The sequence below is a fragment of the Phoenix dactylifera genome, unplaced genomic scaffold (assembly GCF_009389715.1).
Source record: "Phoenix dactylifera cultivar Barhee BC4 unplaced genomic scaffold, palm_55x_up_171113_PBpolish2nd_filt_p 000528F, whole genome shotgun sequence".
NCBI classification, from domain to species: domain Eukaryota; kingdom Viridiplantae; phylum Streptophyta; class Magnoliopsida; order Arecales; family Arecaceae; genus Phoenix; species Phoenix dactylifera.
Window position 1 is genome coordinate 32,356 of NW_024067938.1, and position 20,460 is coordinate 52,815.

Consider the following 20,460-nt stretch of genomic DNA (forward strand, 5'->3'; position numbering starts at 1 on the left):
ACATAGAGTAAAACTAATATTTATAATAATAAATGAAATTGCAAATATGTCAAAGTAGACAAAAATGATATATTAATATGGCTAACAAAAGTTACATGTGCTAAAATTCACTCACCACATCTCATACAACTTACGAACTGAACTTTGGGTCAATCTATAATTACTAATTTAAGAGTAACTAACTTGTTTAGACTCATCTAAATATGCATCCTAAAGCTGGCTATGAGGGAGTCCACACTTGGTGGTGTGCATGTATTATTGAAAGACTATGTTTAGTCCTTTATCCAAGTAGAGTTAAATAATTTATTATAAAAATAATAAGTAGACAAAAATTATTATGAACCATTAGTATAACACCAAACATAGACATAAATTAAAATTCTAAATGTTTCTAAGAAAGCTAATAATATAATGAGTAAAAAGAGACAACTAGGCTAAAGCCTAAAGGCTGGTGCTCGAAAGTTGCATGGAATTAAATGGTACATAAATTGCCAGACTTGATCAAATCTAACTTTGGTCAATTTTGAATCTAATCTAATCTCTAGACATGACTAATTAGGTTGCTTTTAGGTCACTTTCAGCTAGGATATGAAATGAATAAAAGTTTATTAACTAATCTATATTTGAATTATTTCTCATGATGTAGTTAGTATTTTTTTTTAGATCGATCAATCTATCACTTGTCATATTATTTTCCAAGGAAGTGGGAGTTTGGTAATTATAAGAACTACAAACAATTATTTTATTAGAATTAATAAATTTACTACTAAAAGTATATTCATAAGAATAAGGATTAATGAAGACAAGTGCAACAAAATGATGTATTTGAGTATTGACCTGAGAGTCTAGATTCGTTTTTGTAAAATGATGTATTTAATCCATAATAGATAGGATCAGATTACTTAATAAAATTGTTAAATTGAAATTTAAATTTTTGATCTATTTAATAAATAAATCGTAGTTTGATTGATAAATTTTTAATTTATTCAGTATTCCATTCGATCCGTATTTTGTCTGTCCCGACCCATTGCCACCGCTATTTGCGTTGAATTTAAGATCCAAAAATCCAATAACACATTTCTCTTTATCCTACGGTCCAGAGCGCGATCCAGCCACCAACCCGGCGGTAAGTGCTCTCGATTCTCGCCATTTCTTACCTTCTCTCTTCTCTCTCCAATCGTCGAGAAAAATAGGACCTTCGCTCAACTTTTTCTTATCGAAATCACGGAAGAATTGTTCATTTTGGGATTTTTGTCGGCGAAAAAATAATTTTTTTTTTTTACAAACTTACTCTTTTAGGTTATGAGACACCAATTTTTGGTACAAATCATCTACTTTTGTTAAGAGACATTTCTTCCACATTTAAATTCACCAAGAAACCGTGAACAATCGGAAAACATGGAAGATAATCTATCTGGTGACTTTTTTTGGGCCAAAAATTGATATTTGAACTAATTTACGCACTGCCCTTTGGTTTGACGCAGATGATGGCTGCTTTATCCACGTTACTTGTAAAAAGGTGCCATTTTTGTTCGATTCTGTTTAGTTATTTAGCTTTTAGGGTAGAAATTGTGCTTCTTGATCTCATGGTTTGGTTTGAACTCATCAGGGGCATTGCAAGGAAACTGGTGCCCATCGTATATACCTTACATGTCATACCAAGAAGGAATTTTTGCAATGCTGTTGCTGGAGGAGGAGCTCATTCTAATCAGAGGGTGGAAAAACCTCAAGTAAGAAACCTCAGCAGTTGCCTTGTGCCACTAGTAATATTTTCTGTATTTATCTTTCTCCCGTTCTCTTCCGATCATCAAATACAATAAGTGCTATGATCTAAATATGCTTCGACTTGCCAGGTCATATTAGATGCCAATAGATTATGTTTTGGTTATGTGGGGATTGTTGAGCACATGATTTAGGATGGTTTAAGATGGTGCTTGGTTTATGCTGTTGTTTATTTGCAGCTTTTCTGATTCTGGGGTTAAATTGAAACTTTTATTGGAAATTGGGAAAAGGAATTTTTTTTAAAAAAAAATATTTTTTACCTGATCTGATGTCCATGCTTTGCCACTATGTATTTTTGGTGGTAGCAATGTAAATTGAAGGAGAGCATGGATTAGATAGTTGGATGTCAGTAATTCTTGTCAAGAAATGGTTCAAGCGAATATATGATACAATTCAGTAGAGATACAGTTGCAAGAAATTTGGATTCCATGACTCTTACAAAAATTACATATGTAAGGTGCTGACAAATAAGAAATGACTACACGAATATATTATTGAGTCAGAGAGGATAAATTGAAGATGCTTTATCTGCCAGAGGATGAACCAGTATAACATAGGATGGATGTGAAGTAGTTTAATCGGTAATAGACCTGTAAGAGATGTCATGGTGCCTTGTGGTTAAGGTTATAGAGCTGCTAGCTGCATCTTCATGATGCTTCCATCAATTTTTAATGAACTTTGTTTTTCACTTTTAAACTTACTGCAATATTTTTATCAGAAGTATCTTATTTATTCTAGCATGCTTTAAATACAGTATACAATATCACTGTGAAAGCTAGCCTTATGATGCAGGATCTCTCTCTCCCTCCCTCCCCCCCTCCTCTCTCCCGTCCCCCCTATTTCCTTAGATATTTATCATATATTCATTTATATAAGTTGAAGGTCGTCCAGAACTAATTTTGTGACTATATAGGACTGTGAAGAGAAGGTTGAAGTGACAACTAAGTCTGGCCAACATGACATCGCCATTGTTGGTGGAGGCATGGTGGGCTTGGCCCTTGCATGTGCATTATGTAGGTATTACTGTTACTATACATGGTGGTTTTTTTTCTTTTAACTACTGGATTCAACCTATTGATATTGTCAGTGTTCCAACATATGGGATCACCTTTAATTTAATGCATGCTATTTATTGAAAGTGTCAATGGTTGCATCAAAATTTTGATACCTGCTATCTGCATTAAAAAAAAAATGGTGAAACTCATTCTAATTCATGTCTGGTATTCTTTTTCCACATGCTTCAGAAGTTGGAGATCAATGTGATTACTTATCACAGAAATATGCCATGATTTGATATTTGAAATTTGTTTGCCATCTAAAAAAATATTTTTTGATTTATATTTGCGAATATGAGACAAGGAACACAGTCATATTACTAAAGTTAAGTAACTAACAGAGTGCTCTAACAGATGTGAGGAGAAGAATACAGGTGTAACTTATGACACCTGGAAGGTAACCTATTCACACATCAAAAATTCATATGCCCAAAGTGCTTAGATAATGGTTGAGATGTCTCATTGTTGGCGATAATGCAAAAAAAGAAAGCCCAAGCCGATAGCATTTAACAATTATCTCCCACTGAACCTTTTCTTCAGCAATTATAACCAATTTTTATTATCGTATACAAAGCAATAATTGTGTTTATGACTTAATTGATTGCGATATATTTAGCTTCAAAATTATTCATTCCCTATTTTGATATTTTTAGGTGTTGTCATTAATTTAAATCAATCCATATGTTGAGGAAACCACCTGCAGTATTAGATGCACTTCTCTGGTTTTTGCCCAATAAGGAAATGTGATGCCGCCATTTGTCCATGCTACACTCAATGGAGGAAGACTGAAGTATTTTACCCTGCAAGATAGGCCCAAATTTCATGAAAAATTATATCATTGCACCTTAAGAATGGATTATATTGATGTCAACTGAAAGTGTCAACATTTGACATATATGAAGTGCCTTACAGAGACAGATTTTAATGCAAGTTATGTGCACTTTAGCTCTCAACTATTTCAAATCTTAAACCATATCAGGTTAACATCCCATGCACTTTCAGTGAAGATCATGCATTCTTTCTATTTTTTCACTCATTTAATATGCTATAATATGCTAGTTTTCTGATAATAAGTCACACTGTTATATCAACGTGTAAGTCAATTAAATCTAATAGTTGATGTATTGTGATATATCTGTAGAATTATTTGAGAAATATTTGTATTATATGGAGATTCTCTTATTTGGTTTCTCAAAAAGTTTGAAGTGTCCAGCACTGGGTCACCTTGGATAGTTGGTTATTTGCAGCACATCGATTTCAATGTAAAGAAGGTAGGTGAGCTCTATCTTTATCAAAACTTCGAATGACCCATCACAATGGCCATTTATCTCAACTCTCAGGATTCACAATGGAGCAGGTTAGCAAAAGTTGTAATGACTTGAAAGAGCATCTTGACATTCATAAGACGGGATATATTTCATTGCCGCTCAAATAATCCACAAATCATGATAATTCCCATTTTTTTATTTATTTGGATAGTTTAGATCTGATCACTGTTTCTAATTTCTTTGATGTTTACCACTAGATGAATGTGGTTATCTGAGCTTCCACATTCTCAAGCATTGGAAAAACTTTATGATTTCTTATCCAAAGTTTTTCATTTTATATCATTAATGTTTAAACTATCATATCTTTCTTTGCATCTCACAGCAAGTATCCCATTGACAAAACATTTAAGTGTCGCGATTATTGATAGCAATCCTGCCCTAGGATTGAGAACTTGGCTCAAGAAAGATGATATACCTGATTCAAGGGTCAGTACAGTTACTCCTGCAACCATATCCTTTTTTGAAGGTATTGATATCCCTGACTTTTTACAATTTACACTCTATCATGTAATGTTGTATTATGTGTTAAATTTGTTAGTCATATATGATTTTGTTTGAAATTTTGATTGATGCAATATGCAGTTAGATGACTTGATGTATTTGTCACGGATTTGGTTTGTAAGATGGTCTTTGAGGAAGAATTATGTTTATTTTCTTAAGTAATGTTAATCACATCTTTACAACAGCACAATAAATCCAGTTACTGTGATAATAGGTCTCTTATTGTATGGAGATTCACATTCCAAAATTTTCTTGTCATATATTATGTTTTTCATATTATTTTATTGATTTTATTTTTTGCTATTAGTTTTAGACTTTATTAGTATCTACAGAAATATCTATCCATGTTCTGACCTCATGAGAAACTTGCCTCTTTTTTTTTTGAGAAATATGAAAGCTATGCTCCTAGCCAGTTTGGACCTTGGACTGGTTGGTTGGTAAATTCGCATCATGTTAATTTGCACCTTGTACTCCTGCTTTTTTCCTTTAACATGAGTGTGTGCTTTAAGGATTCTTTTTCTCTAGATGCAAGCTGCTCGAAAGTTCAGCTTTATTTTTATTTTCTTTCATTACTAATTATCTTTTCATGCATTGTTATAAGCCATCCATCCTGAACTGTTTTTTTCCTCATTCGAAGGTCTCTTGCTTTTATCTTGAGCTATGGGTCTGACAGATAGCTCTTTTGAAACTGAAATTAGTTTTCAATGAAACTGATATTATATGGTGGATGTATCATAACTTTAGAAATGATAGAATTAATTACAGATTTCAGGAGAGCAGTGGCTGAAAATCAGTAGATGGTGTGGTTCTGTTGCATAGGCCAAACGTGACCCTGCTTAAGGTCTCGGTACAAAAGCATGTTGAAGGATAAATCACAGGTTGGAATACCAAAAATGACTCTGATGATAGGCGGTGATAAGGGTGTTTACTTTGGATAAAAAACATTTTGTATAATCAGATCCATAATGTTGAACCCCAACTGAGTGGGGAAAGCTTGTTAATTTCTGTATGTCTCAAAGAAGCTGTATGACAAATCATTAATTGAATAGAGTATCAGCTAAAAAACAATTTTGTTGTCTATTGTTTCTGTGTTCCATTTAAATTTCTGAAATTGATCATGTTAGTCAGAGGTTTAAGGTTGAAAGTTGATAGTAAACAACCCTCAAAGCTATAGAGGCTTTAAAAATCTATCATGAATAATAAATCCATTTTATGGCTGTCCTGCAGTAACCAAATTAATATGATTCCTCAAAGGGCACCAGCAATGAGAGAAGGAAAAGAAAAGAGAATAGATGTGAAGGTCCATATGTATATGTGAGGAAAGATAAGGTGAAGAAGGGAGAGAACGAGAGAGAAGAACAGCATGGGCATGGTTGCAGCAGCATGCCATGAGTCAGCTTCTCTTTATATAAAGAATCAGACTGACCACAATAGCTGGATGAACAAAAAAAGCCCCTGTTAGTCATAGTCAGTCACTGCATCTTTTGGACTTGCAAGTATCAATTTTATAACATGTAGTCAAGGTCCAGGTTAGCTAATTTATGATACATAAGACCATTAATCACTAGCACTTCCTCTTCAGCAAGTGCATGAACATCGAAACACTCAGTTTGGAAGTGAGAATTGTTTTCAGCAAACGGATTTTGCTTGTGACCTAGTGATTAGCTAATCAATGGTCATAATAACTCGAGGTTGCCTAGTTTTTGCTTTCAAAACTGCCTGCTTGCTTGATTGAGTTGAGAAATGCTGGTTCTCGTTCAGTCCAATTTCCTTGTCTTCAAAATATCTTCCTTTAGGTACTTTCACTTCTTCTATATTCTTTTCTTCCTACATATTGTCTGTTGTATTACACTTGTTTTCATATTTGCTGCAGTAGAGTTCTTGTCTTCCTGATGTGTTCCAGGCAAGGCTTTATTGAAAAGTTTGACAAATCTACTAGTGAACTTTTGTGGCTTGTTTGGACTTATCTATTCTATTCATGAGTTCTTTTATGTGCCAATCTATCATTTAGGTTAATGGATGAGTGAACATGATTGTATGACGAGACTTAGTTTTCTAAGGCTTATAATGGCAACTGAATTCATTTTTTTGTCTGTATTTTGCATTGCGAAAGTTATTATTGTGGATTTTAAGCACCTTGTTTCCAACTTTTATATTTGCTGTAGCATTTACTATTGATAAATTATCTCCCCTCTTTAATAGATTAGTACCATATTCTTATATCTGCATAGCGTTTGCTTAATACAACAACCCTTCTTCGATGAAAGTACTATAACGCATTTAATTGAATGTTTTCTAACATTGTCATTTATTTTGTAGAGATTGGTGCTTGGGAGTATGTTAAGCAACAAAGACATGCTTTTTTTGATCAAATGCAGGTGCTTGTTCCTTTCGTACTTTCTTCAGTGTCGTTTACCATGGTTGAACTAATTTATTCAGTAGAAATATTGTTATATTGTCGAGTACAACTTTCCTGGGCAGGGCTAAGTTGATGTGGATACCATGAAGTATCACTTCTGATTTGATATGTGAATTTATCTATATGAGAGTATTCTAGAAAAGTGAAACAGTAAAATGACGATCAAATAATTTTAATTCAACTTTTGGTAACTGAGAAGTTTGTCATATAGTGTGATATGTTACTTATTAATAAAATTGAGAAGATTTATGCTAGCCAATTCTTTTTTCTATTTTTTTGTGCTAAAGCTACACTTTTATTAGAGCATCAGAAACAATGATTTTGGGAATTCAAAATAGGCACTTGGATTTTGGGAGTAACATTATGATGTTCTAGAAGTATGATTTATACAAATTGTATTTGCCAGCAATGATTATATGGCTTATCAAACGCATTAAAATCTACAAATGATTTATAACACTCATGCTGGGATGGTTAACAACGATACATACAAATATTGTTTTCTTTCTGAATTTTTTACTTGAATCATTTATAAGCTCTTCAGTACCATGTTTGGGTTCTAAGTCCTCTTTTACCAATGAAGTGTGTTTGTGTTATGTTTCATGAAATTAACTTTTGAAGTGTCAATGTTATTGAATTGATTAAAACCATTTCAAGGTATAGCTATTTCTTTCTTATTTTTCTGGTAAATATCTATGAGATTGTCGGTTTAGGCTGTGTTTAAATAATTACTAGATACTTGCATGGTGATGGGGTGCCTTTTTAGAAATAGCTTGTGTTAAACACGCACCAACCCAGTTGTTGAAAAATCTTTGTTTGGGCTTTTTTTTCTGTGTAATTTGTATTCAATTTATAGTGCCTATCTAAAAACGAATGTCACAATAGTATTTACACCATATATTGTATATTTGTTTATATCAATCATCATTCATCAACCTACATTTTGTACTTAGAATGCTTATTAGAATCATAAAATTTTGAAGTATCATGTTTTCCATTATTATCAGGTGATTGTGTTTATGCATAGTGCATGACTGTGAAGCAACATCTTGATTTGTAGGTGTCTCATCTTTACCTTGTTGTGAGGTGCATTATTGCTATTGCAAATGAATATCACCATGAACTGAAAATGCCTCATATCCAACCATAATTATTGAAGTAAAAGATTAAAGCCTTTCCTGTTGAAATAGTTCTTAGTTCTTACCCTACTATAAGGATTTTTTTGGCTCATTTTTGTTTCGTTTTATATGCTCTCTCGACTACAATACCAAACAGTAAGGTGATGGCTTAAAAAGAAAAACTGACATGGTGTGTAGAATTCACATGGTATATTGACATTGTCTTGATTAATCTTTTCCTCATAAGGTATCTAAATTTGGATGTTATTTAAGATGCTAGCCCGCTGACATAACTCATTGGTACTTGATATTCTGTAAGTTTAACCATGTGCTTAGACACACTTTTTATAGGTATGGGATTACACAGGGTTGGGCTACACAAGGTATAATGCCAGAGATGTGGGCAAAGAATGTCTTGGGTATGTTGACATATCTGTAGATTTCAATAATTATCATTGAAGCTGTTCTGACTGATAATTTTTAAGACTTTCTGTGATTTAGATGCGTGGTGGAGAACAAAGTGCTCTGCAATTCTCTTTTGTTGTGCTTACAGGTAATCATTCCATCAAATATATTTTTGTGCGATAATATAACCTATTTATTTAAATCTGTGCTGGATTGTTGTTTTTAATGTCGCATTTAATGAGCTACAAATGACTTCTGCTTCCTTTCTGTAGCTGCTTTCTGCTGGTCCTTTACATTAAAACTAACAGGCATTTTTTTTTCTGATGGTCATTAAGGAGCTAATTTGCGAAAATGTTCCATTCCCTTTTGTGATTGTCCAATATAATTTTAGTCACCATCATAGTCTACTTGCCTCAATATGGTTCATGTAACAAATAGAAAATATATTCCATATATACATGTAAACCTTTCATCCTTGTTCTCTCTATGGATGATAACTAGAGAGTTGCCTATCAGGAGAAGCATTTGGTCATAGGGCTTTCTAATTAGCTAATGAAAGAATTTGGGATTAGGCACCGATAACATTTTAGCATGGTTGTGAAGGGGGAAATGAGAATCTATCTTAATATGCATGGTCTACTCATGGAACATGTGATCTTTGGCACAAGGTATGACACTATGGTTGGTTGCTGTAAAGGGGTGTTGGTGAGGAGAGAAAAGTATGTGCTAACAAGGCACCAAGCCAAATAAGCTATGCTAGTGATGGCTTTGGAAAGTCAGTAGGCTTCAAAACATGGACAAATGAGAATGTCATGTTTTTCTGGTGTTCTAAAAGATAAGAAAATTGTTGAGCAAGTTCGGAAAAGTGATTGCTAGATGATTCATTAAATCATAGCTGTTGCCCAAGGTGACAACCCAAGAGGGGGGGGGGGGGTGAATTGGGTTTTCTAAAAATTATGTTCCCTAATTTTTACTTTGAATAGAATGCAGCGGAATGATAAGATGTTATTTACTTAAGCTCTAGGCAATTACAAGTAAAGCAGTGGAAAATTAAGCTAGAGCAACTATACTATGGCTTTAGGGTGCAATTGATTTAAAATTAACTTATAGTTGTATGATCAATTTTAATCTATGTGTATGGTAAGAATGGAGTGGAAGCTAAGCAAATTCTAAACAATCACTTGTAACTCTATAGAAAACAAAGCTAGAGATATTACACAATCAAGCATGAATGTAAGGCATGAAATACAAGAGATAAGGCATCACAAACACAAAGATGTATAGTGGTTCGGTGCACCCCAGCACCTACATCCACTCCCCAAGACCTCTTGGGAATTTCACTATAATCCCTCAGATTACAGTCGGTTGTTTTACAAACTCACAACCCAACTTGTTGTTTTGCGAGATCACAACGAACTCGGTCGGTTTTCACAGGCTCACCGACTAGAACCAACCGATTGTTTTCACGGGCTCACAATCCAACCCAGTTGGTTTTTCCAAAGGCTCACCAACCACAAGCTTACAACGATTGTTTTCCGGGTTCACAATCAACCCAGTTGGTTTTCCCAAAGGCTCACCAACCACAACCTTACAACCAAGGTCTGCTGAACCGACCTGTACCGGTCGGTTCAGCCCGTACCGGACCGGTGCCAGTCGGGCACCGGTCCGGTACAGGGGTATAAAACGGTTCCGACCCAAACTGGGTCGGAATCGATTGGTTCTGTACCTGGACCGGTGCGAACCGGCCCGGTTCGCACCGGTACCGGCTTGTACCGGGCCGGGCCGGTTCGCGCCGGTACAAGCCGGTACCGGTGCGAACCGGCCCGGTTCGCACCGGTCCAAGCCACACTTTCCCCGCGCGGGGGTGCGCGGGGAAGAGCGCCCGCGCGCGGGGCAGCGCGCCCACGCAGCTGGAGCCCGCGTGGGCCTCTTAATGCCACAGAGTGGCATTTAAAGCCACTCTGTGGCATTTGTTTTTTTTTTTTTTGAAAAACGCGCGCGGATGCGCGAGCGGAGAACGCGCGCCCGCGCGCGATTCCCTGCGGGGCACCGGGCCCACGCGGGCTGCCAGCCCGCGTGGGGGCATTAAATGCCACAGAGTGGCATTAAATGCCACTCCGTGGCATTTGACGCGTCCGCGCGCGTCCGCGGACGTGCGCGGACGCATTTTTTTTTAAATTGGGAAACGCGCGCGAGCGGAGCGCGCGCCCGCGCGCGTTTCCCCGCATAGGAAACGCGCCCGCGCGCGATTCCCAGCAGGGAATCGCGCCCGAGCGCGGTTCCCCGCGCGGGGCACCGTGCCCACACGGGCTGGCTGGCAGCCCGCGTGGGGGCATTAAATGCCACAGAGTGGCATTAAATGCCACTCTGTGGCATTTGAAGCGTCCGCGCGCGTCCCAGACGCGTGCAGACGCGTTTTGTTGTTTTTTTTTTAATTTCCGCGCGCGCGTCCGCGCGCGCGGCTCCGGTTCGGTACCGGTTCCAAGCCGGTACCGAACCGGAACCGTACCGGTGCCGGTGCTCACCGGTACGCCGGTACAATCGGTTCTGCGAACCTTGCTTACAACGTTGGTTTTTTCTTTGGCTCACCAACAAACCTTAACCTCTTGATTCAATCCCTTGATTGAATCAAGTTACAAGATATTAGAACAAGAATTTAAAACAAATACAAGCTTCTTAAACAAGCAAATATAGCAATGTAAACAAGTAGAGTAAAGAGAAGAAGCCTTCAAACAAATTTGTAGATGAAGAAACTCGGCTTCTTCTTTACTTGACCCTCTTCTGATTTAGCACGAGGTAGAAGATCACTGAGGCAGCACACAGTTGAAGAGGAAGCTTTGGGATTCACTTGGATGCTTTTCTTCTCTCTCTTTTACTTTGAATGGCCCTTTTGTGCTTTTGGGAGATTTTTCTTGTAATCTTTTTGAAATCTCTTCCCTAAATGTTCTCTCCCACTTCCATCCTTTCTTTCCTAGCTCTCCTCTTGATTTTATAGCTTTAGAGGGAGTGGAAACAAAAATCTAGCCGTTAGAGACAAAAATAGAGCCGTTGGAATCAAGAAAAAACTATCCGTTATGCCTCCCAGCGTGCTGGAGTCGACTCGGCTGAAGTAGGAGTCGACTCGGCTGAAACAGGAGTTACTTGTGAATAGTAGTCTGTCGGCACTGTAGCTGGGAGTCGACTCCGCACTGTAGCGCTGAAGTTGGAGTCGACTCGAGCACTGTAGTGCTGAAAATCAACTCTCTGTCTTTTTGTCTGCTCTCAGTTGGAGTCGACTCGCAGAGTCCCGGAGTCGACTCGAGCACTGTTCCTTGAAACTCCAGAGTGCCAGAGTCGACTCTGAACTTCCAGGAGTCGACTCGAGGACTATTCTTTTGAATCTTTCTTTGAATTTGCTCCTCCAATTTGAACTCTTTGAACTTGAAACTTGGGCCAATGAAGTGTAGCTTTCTTCCAACTCTTCTTGAGAGCTTTTGAGGCCTTCTTGTATTTATCCAACTTGCTATGTTCCTTGCAATACAAATTATCTTTCTTCTTGCAACACACACATTAGTATTTATACTTCAAGGTTTTGTGATCATCAAAATCAATCTTTAAATCAATCTTTGGGTCATCAATAGCCTACACAATATTTGAGCAAAGCCAAGGGGAATAAAGTGGTGGTGGTGGGGGACTTCTATGAGATTCTTCATGGCACCACAATACAACCAAAAATCCAGAAAATAGCGTCATGTGGAATTGTGCAAAGTGAAACATATTTAAACAACCACATAGAAAGGGTGTACGGTATACAAGAGTACTTGCAGATTGTTAATTTTGTCATAATGTACAAAGTCTTACCTTCAGGTGGATGTAATTTAATCTGATTCTTAATTTGGAGGTTTCTTTTTACAACTAATTAATTTTTTATTAATTAGATAAACTAACATAATTCTATTAACATATAGGAGCCAAGTAGATTCATAAGAAATTAACGTGATCTGGGAATGGAAATTTGTTAAGTACATAAAGAACTTAAACTTTTTGTCCAGCCAAATATTCCGATCATTATCAGTACATTTTTAGTTGTTCTTATGAAAAACAGAAAACGTCCGGTAGTCCAATAGAACAACACAAATTCGATATTCCACCAGGAAGTGGATAAACAAATGTGATCCCTTTCTTTATGTGAGAGTTCAGAAATATAAAAACTTTGCTGACAGTTCAAAATAATCTAGTCTTTCATGCAAAAAGAAAATTTCAGTTTTTTTGTTAAAATATGTTAATGGTTCAAAGTAAATGAAACATATTGCATCTATTAACTATGGGTGTCCATTTTTGCAAGCTTATTCATTTTCACTGGCATCATTGTTTCCTGGAATTTATCTCAATAGCATACAACATGTAAATGATGACAATAAATAATAATGATACCTTGTCTGATAAATGACTGCCTATCTGTTAGAAGTACAGATTATTATTGATTCTATTCACCTCTCTTAAGGCTTCCAAAATTATATCATAGCAGGAAAAAGACTTCGAGAAGACAGTCTACCCTGCCAGATTAACATCTATGAGTTTCCAGTCAAAATATCCGTCTGCTGGAACAGCTACTTATCAAGCAGGCAATAAGAGCACTTCATCAGGAACAACTCTGTCTGATGATACTTCTGAACAAATCCATCATGATCATTTGGTGAAGTTGGACCTGAGTAATGGAAAGAGCCTCCACGCAAAATTGGTGGTAATTGTTAACTCCAGTCATTGATCCTTTCCAGTCAATGTCTGTGGAGATGTTAAACTTTTGACAATAAACTCTTGGCTGATAATCAAATGTTACATAGAAATGTACCTTTAGGGTGGCAATGGAGTTCTTGTTTGTTCCTTTTCTCAATGAAACCATGGAGCCAATCTTATCTATTAGGTTCATTACAGGTTGGAGCTGATGGTGCCAAGTCACACGTTAGGGAGATAGCTGGATTGAAGACTACTTGCTGGAATTATTCACAAAGTGCAGTTATATGTACAGTTGAGCATACTGTGGAAAATCATTGTGCGTGGCAGAGATTTCTGCCTTCTGGTCCAATTGCACTCTTACCTATAGGTGACAAGTTTAGCAATATTGTGTGGACAATGGGTCCAGAGGAATCTTTGCACCATAAATCAATGAGCGAGGATGATTTTGTAAAGGCAGTGAACCATGCTCTGCATTATGGTTACGGCCCTTATCCCCAGTCAAGTATTCTTGATCGTTACATGGAGAGATTTTCTTGGGTTACTGGTCATGGGACTCCATCAACAACAGAATACTTTGAGGTGCCACCCAAAGTTACAAATGTGGTCTCAGAAAGAATGGCTTTTCCTCTATCACTAATGCATGCTCATGATTATGCATCAGAACAAGTGGTGCTTATTGGTGATGCAGCACATACAGTCCATCCTTTAGCTGGTCAGGGTGTCAATTTAGGGTTTGGAGATGCATCTGCTTTAGCAAAGGTTATTGCTGAAGGTCTAAAAGTGGGCACTGACCTCGGACAGGTATTAACCCAATTTTTAGTAATTTTAATTTTGACTTGAAGTTTAATTAATTCTTATTCTAGGCTAGGATATTATAGACTAGATCAAATGTTGCAGTACTATGCTGTAATATGGCCTTCATTTGAAATTATTTCTACTAAATTCTGTTAATATAATTGCTGCAATGGAGTACTACAAGATTAAGTTCATTCATGAGATTTATATTGTATATTTTATTGCATGTTATCTTGAAACTTCAATTTTAGTGGCTTCTACGATGCCTACACTTATAAGGTAAGACAGGACACTACATGATACTCCAAAAATGGAGTATCCTGTTTAAGTTAGCAAGAAGTGTGGGCATTTGTTTTTTTTTTTTTTTTTTTTTTTCTGGATGTCCTATTAAAAAATGCCTTACTACAATTGGTGACACTTCAGAACTATACTACCAATATTAGTTTAAACTGCTCACACTCTTCTAGTGTGCCATACCCATTTTTGCCTTTTTGTTTAATGTTGTTACAACATATGTAAATTTTCTTTAATTAAAAATATTAGTGTTAAGTTTCACTTTCCATCAACAATAAGATATTTATTTTTCCTACGACCGTAAATTGTATTCCTCAGGAGTGTCCCTTCATCAATAGTTTTGGTGGTTAAAGTGTTGAAAACTTTGGGGTACCTGGACACTTGGTCCTGTGCCATGAACTGGTAATTCTTTTGCATAAGGAAGCTTAATGACTGTTTATGTTGCAGTTTTGTCTCTCTTGTGCAAATAAAAAATTCTGTAATATTATTTTTTCATTATAGTCATTCTTTTAGACCATTATACATTGTCGCTAGTTTGCTTCTTTCATATGGTGGACTCTGAATTTGGTCTTCTATAGATTTGTTTAAAGTTAAATCTTATAATGTAGGGTATGATGCTTATTCCTGAATGAAATCTGTTCCGCATATAAGATTTTCATCTTTCTGAGTTCTAGGCACAAACCTATGCATTTATAGCCCCCACATGGTCATGCAGAGAATCATATGACTAGTTGGCATTAGAGGTATCGACACTCATAGCTTCATGTTAATTCATTCTCTAGCAATTTAGATTAAATCTCACTACCTCCTAGATATGCAGTCAATTAGTAGCGGTACTGGATTAGCAAACTCTAGCATTAATTGGTTTTCATAACCAGAACCATCAAGCCCTTGTCTTAACCACTTGTGGTTGGCTTTCTGAATCCTTATTTACCAATTATTCCTATTTAGGGCAACCTCTAGTGTTACAGGAGATTCCTCAAGTGTTCATCAGGTCTGTATTTGGATCAATTTTGCAGTTCGACATGCTTCTTATGACTGACTGTAATAATACATCAAATCTGTACCTTTTAAACCAGGCTTGGGACTGGTGTCAGCAGTGTCAAATGTCAGCTACATGCTTTTTTGTGAACTCTGCTAGCATGGAGAAATGAAAACTCGCCTAATGTTTTATAAGTTCAAATGCAGTATTGGATTATAATACTTGCCATTCTTATAAAGTTTCAAATTTCAGAAGATTATTTGCCCTGAGTTCATGCAAGTGATGAGTAATACAGGTAAAAGATGTGGTAGTGGTTTGTCTAACACAGGATTATCTCATAATTGCTACTTTAGTAAAAAAGCTGATATACCACCCTCCATCTTAAGCTTGCAAAACTCCCATTTATCACCCTGTAAAACCTGATTTTATTGTGTCTTGTGTACTTAGATACGTCAGGGACATTCTATTTTTGTTCTTTTAGTAATGGATTTAACAAGTGCATTTGCTCTCCATCTTTACGCAGCTCTCCTTACTGAAGCAATATGAGAAGGAACGGAAGGCTGCTAATGTCACTATGATGGCAATACTCGACGGTTTTCAGAAGGCTTATTCTGTCGATCTCGGGCCCATCAATCTCTTGAGGGCTGCTGCATTCCATGGTGCTCAATATATCGGACCACTCAAAAAGAATATAATGTCATATGCTATGGGCGAGCAAAAGTGGCCACTTTTTTCTTGAAAGAAGGGGGAGAAAAGATTCAATCTTGTATCGATATTCTTACCAACTGGATGTTGAAGTTTAAGTAAAATATTTTTCTTTGCTAATTGTTTAACATCAAAACTTCGAAGGAACTTGTAATTGTGTCGGAACTAATGAAGTTGATATTGGGCACTATATAAAAGTACCAGTACCAGTAGAGCTGACGAGAATTTGCCCGATTTCTTTACAGGGATGATCCCCTTATGCACATCAAAGGGTCTGCAAAGAAATGATAAGCATGATTTGCCTGCCGGTCCGAAAGGGATGGTACGAGATAATACTATATCGTACCAGTTTAGTAATGATATACGACACAAATGATGTAATGGCACTCAATGCGCTAAAAAAGATTCATACTGTATCGATGCAATACTAGTATGGTAGTGAATCTTGACGGCGAGACTTATTAATTTGGATTAGATAATGGGAAAGACTTAGCAACGGGAATCTCGGATTCGGCGTCGATTGGATTTGAGAAGCTTCGAAACCAACTGCAAGCAATTAGGTGAATTAGGCAGTCAGAAAAGCATCCAAGTTCAGTTGCAGATGGTTTTGGTCGGCATGTTCGGGTTTGTCAGAAACTGGACCTAATTGGATTACATGGACCCAGACTTACATAATTAGCCCACGGGTGCGACTACGTGGTCAATTAGTTGCAGTCAACTATGATCAGGCTCACAGGGATCTATCCATCTGAGCCATCCATCAACCCCAAGCACCTACTCCAAATGGACAGTCGGTTGCAGCAGCAGCAGGCTTTAGGAGTAGCCACGTAAACGCAGCAAGAGAAACGTGTCGCCAAGAGCTCTCCTTCTCACCTGCTCACTTGCACCTCTAAATTGAGTACATTAGTTTCAGCATCACCTCATCTCAGTGCAGAGAGAGAGAGATGGCACAGAGCAAGGATGATATCAAGCATGGGACGGCCCAGGCAAAGCTATCAGAAGATGAGATGCTGAGGGTGAGGTACAAGCATGGCACCCCCCTGGAAGGTGGCAAGATCGCCGATTCCGAGCCTGTCGATCTCTTTGCCGATGCCCGGAGGATCGCGAGGGAGAAGGATGACGCTTCTGGCGGTGGAGGAGGAGAGAACAAGAGTAGCACAGCCAGGACTTCAGGCTCTTGAAGTAATAGTAGTGCATCAGTGGTGGTTTGTTCTTTGTTGCATGCGTGCTTGGTGTTCTGTCATCAGCCAGTGTCTCTTTTGAATAAGATGGTCTCTGGAGGATAGGAATATAAGGGTTTCCGTGTCGAATGCTTCTTGGCCACTTAATAAGATGATGGTTGTGAGTGATGCTCGGCCTTTTCTTTGCCATGGTGACTAATGATTTGTTAGTTGAACACTGAAGAAAGAATGGGAAGCAGTGTAAGGACTGTGTGAATCCTACGTGGTTTATAGACTATGATATTTGCAGGAATATCGTAGTAGTCCAAATATTTAGTTATTTCTCATGCCAGAAGTGAAAAAATTTGTTCAATGATTAAAGTGAAAAAATGATAAGAGTAAAACAATCAAAAAGACAAGAATTGGAGCAAAGATAAAAAAGGAAAAGCAAATAAGAGGCTATGAAATCTATTTTAGTATAAATATTGTTATAGTTCTATTGTTGGTTTGTGATAGATTACAAGAGAATTCAGATGAGATTTTCTTACTTATTATATAAAAAGGTGATAAAGCTAGTTTTCTCCAGCAGGAGCTATTGCATTTAGAATTTTTTTCTTGGAGGTTGTAAGAGATTTCGTGTATGAGTAATTTCTCCTTGTATAAATAATTTCTTTTATCAAATAATTCCAGAAAACAATTATTTATATGTGGTCTCCACAAGAGTGACAAGTATCATGTATATATTACATCTTGATTTATCGATCATTTAATGTAGTTGGTTGACGTCTACTTTTACTTTTAGTATGGCTAAAAATAATTTCTAATTTGAGTCTAGCTAGAGTTAATAGTATCATTGAGTTGTTCTTAGTTTGTTCTTGAGCAATATGAATTCTAATCAATTTCTAAGGGTTTGCACTACTTTTTGTCATTAGAAGGAACCAATCTGCCTCCAAGCATTTCCACCAGTTTTTGTTATCATAGGGAGCTAAAGTTCATGTTTTTTGGGATGTTTTTAGTTTGACAAAAACGTTAGGAATGCCACTTCATAGGTTTTTGTATCTGTTCTTGATCTCTCTCTAGTGCATGATGCCAATGGATGGATTCAAGTCCCTGTTAGCTACTTTGGATAAAATTCTGCTTAACTTTTGGTTGAATGGATTCTCCAATATCCTATTGTACTAGATCCAATGGATGCCTGAATAGTTCTGATTTCCTCCCCCTAAAGAGCCAAATATTTATTCTCAGAGAATTTTTGCTCTTTTGTGAGCAAGCTAGTCTTGGGTTAGTGTGGTTTTGCTACTGATTATTCATCTCCCTCTTCTTTTTTGATCAATTTAGTTTTCTAGTAAGCTTATTCATAATACACCTAATTTTCTTCTCTCTCCTTTGACCTCAAGGGACCCACCTATACCACAAAATCATCATGCCACCATTAATTTGTTTAAAGATCCTTTTAAAGTAGGAAATTTTTAAGTCTCCCTTTAATAAAATTTAGATCTTTGTCTCAACCTTAATTTTTAGCACCTTGGCCTAGCCTGCTAAGAACTCTTTTCTCCTCTTTATCTTACCAATTTCACTAATATCAATTTATTAATTGACTTGTTATCTGCCTCTCTCTCTCTCTCTCTCTCTCTCTCTCTCTCTCAGTCTCTGTCTCCTAAAAACCAAACCTACATTGATATAATAGAGCTTCTTTTATACTCGAGTGATGTTAGAAGTCTCCCGTTTTAATGTTGGAACATATTCATGCATCAAATTTAGCTGCTTGTTCGTGACAAAATAGCTCTAAATTGTTTAATTTCCTTTTTCTTCCTTGTGCGAAGCGGTCATTCACTTTTGGCAGTAGTAACAGCATAGAAGCTGACAGAAGCCTTCCTTGGTCTTCAGTGGCGAAGACTTTTAAGTTACCACAACATTTCTGTTCAGCATTGCCTATTTTGCTATTAGAATGAGATGCTAAAGACTAGAAACTAGCTGTAGTCAGACAATCAGCATTATGACCAAGTATTCCAAGAGATATTGACCAAATAGGCATTAAGTGTTGATATGACCAAAATGAGTGTGGAAGAGCTTAAGTAGACCAATTCCAGGGTACAGAAGCCAGAGGTATGGAGAGGATTAAGAAGTCTTTAGTTGATTCAGACAGGTGAATTGATCCATCAATTCATTTCATGAGCATAAGATGGCATTTGCCAGTGTATTCTGAAATAGAGGCTACTGTGCTTGATAACAAGTACTCAAGCATCCTCTAAGTTCAGGGTCTAGCTGCACCACTTTTGGCAGCCATGTTACCAAGATGGAGAGAAGTTTTTGAAAAAGAAATTCATGTTAATTTAATATAAAAGAAATTCCTGTTAAAAATAACAAAAATAGATTCTTTTTTCGAAGGAAGAAAACAAAATAGGTTTTTATTGAAAGAATTACTTCAAGGCTTGCATCTTGGAAGGATAAGCTTTTTAGTTTCGACGGTAGAATCACCTTGATTAAGTCAGTGTTGACAGCTCTTCCATCATACTCTATGTCAGTCTTCAAACTTCCTCGCAGGGTGGTGATTAAAATTGACCAGCTAAGAAGGACTTTCTTGTGGAAAGGCATTGATTCTATATCCAGCTTAAACTGCCTTGTGCATTGGGATTGTGTGTGCAGGGACAAGAAGGGAAGAGGGTTCAGCATTAAGAACATTAATAATCTTAACTCATCCCTATTGGCTAAATGGGCATGGAAGCTTATTTAAAAATGCTTACTATACAAAATAGATTCAACAAATGGCCATAGGCCATATGCTGCAAATCACATTTTCTTTTTACTGCATATGGATTCGATACAAAGACGGCAACCCTTGAAGGTACGCCTACATGTATAAAGAGACTAATGAAATTTTAATCATTATATTAAACATGCTTAACAAATTTCAGTTTTTCTTGTTGCAACTTAAGGCGAATTAGATAATTGAGATCATAGTACCAAGAATCCTTTCTTAGCAATTGTTAGATCAAAATAACGATTAGTATATTAAGGCTAAGTCATCAACAATTGGGTTTTGATTATAGTTACCGAAGCACTGGTTTTAAGATTTTATGATCCAGAGTTTAAATCTTGAGCCTTGCTCGAAAAGAAAATTTAATGATCTCATTCCGTCTATTTTTGGCGCAGACCTGGTCTCCCAATTATTGGGTAACCAAAATAACTACCGAGCTTTA

General features: G+C 36.9%; 1 protein-coding gene across 2 annotated transcripts; it reads left to right on the forward strand.

Annotated features, from left to right (window-relative positions):
* The first annotated feature begins 1,004 nt into the window (after nucleotides 1–1,004).
* LOC103702642 (ubiquinone biosynthesis monooxygenase COQ6, mitochondrial) lies at nucleotides 1,005–16,325 on the forward strand. Of its 2 annotated transcripts, XM_008785151.4 has the most exons (11): nucleotides 1,005–1,126; nucleotides 1,485–1,519; nucleotides 1,610–1,730; nucleotides 2,696–2,795; nucleotides 4,488–4,631; nucleotides 6,986–7,044; nucleotides 8,555–8,622; nucleotides 8,705–8,756; nucleotides 13,116–13,331; nucleotides 13,523–14,125; nucleotides 15,919–16,325. In XM_008785151.4, the coding sequence occupies exons 2-11, from the start codon at nucleotides 1,485–1,487 to the stop codon at nucleotides 16,132–16,134; spliced, it is 1,614 nt and encodes a 537-aa protein (XP_008783373.2). In that variant the 5' UTR covers nucleotides 1,005–1,126; the 3' UTR covers nucleotides 16,135–16,325. The 2 variants fall into 2 exon arrangements, with proteins under 2 accessions (XP_008783373.2, XP_026658642.2); XM_026802841.2 differs by lacking the exon at nucleotides 1,005–1,126 and having other exon boundaries at nucleotides 1,479–1,519; nucleotides 2,696–2,799.
* The last annotated feature ends 4,135 nt before the right edge of the window (nucleotides 16,326–20,460 follow it).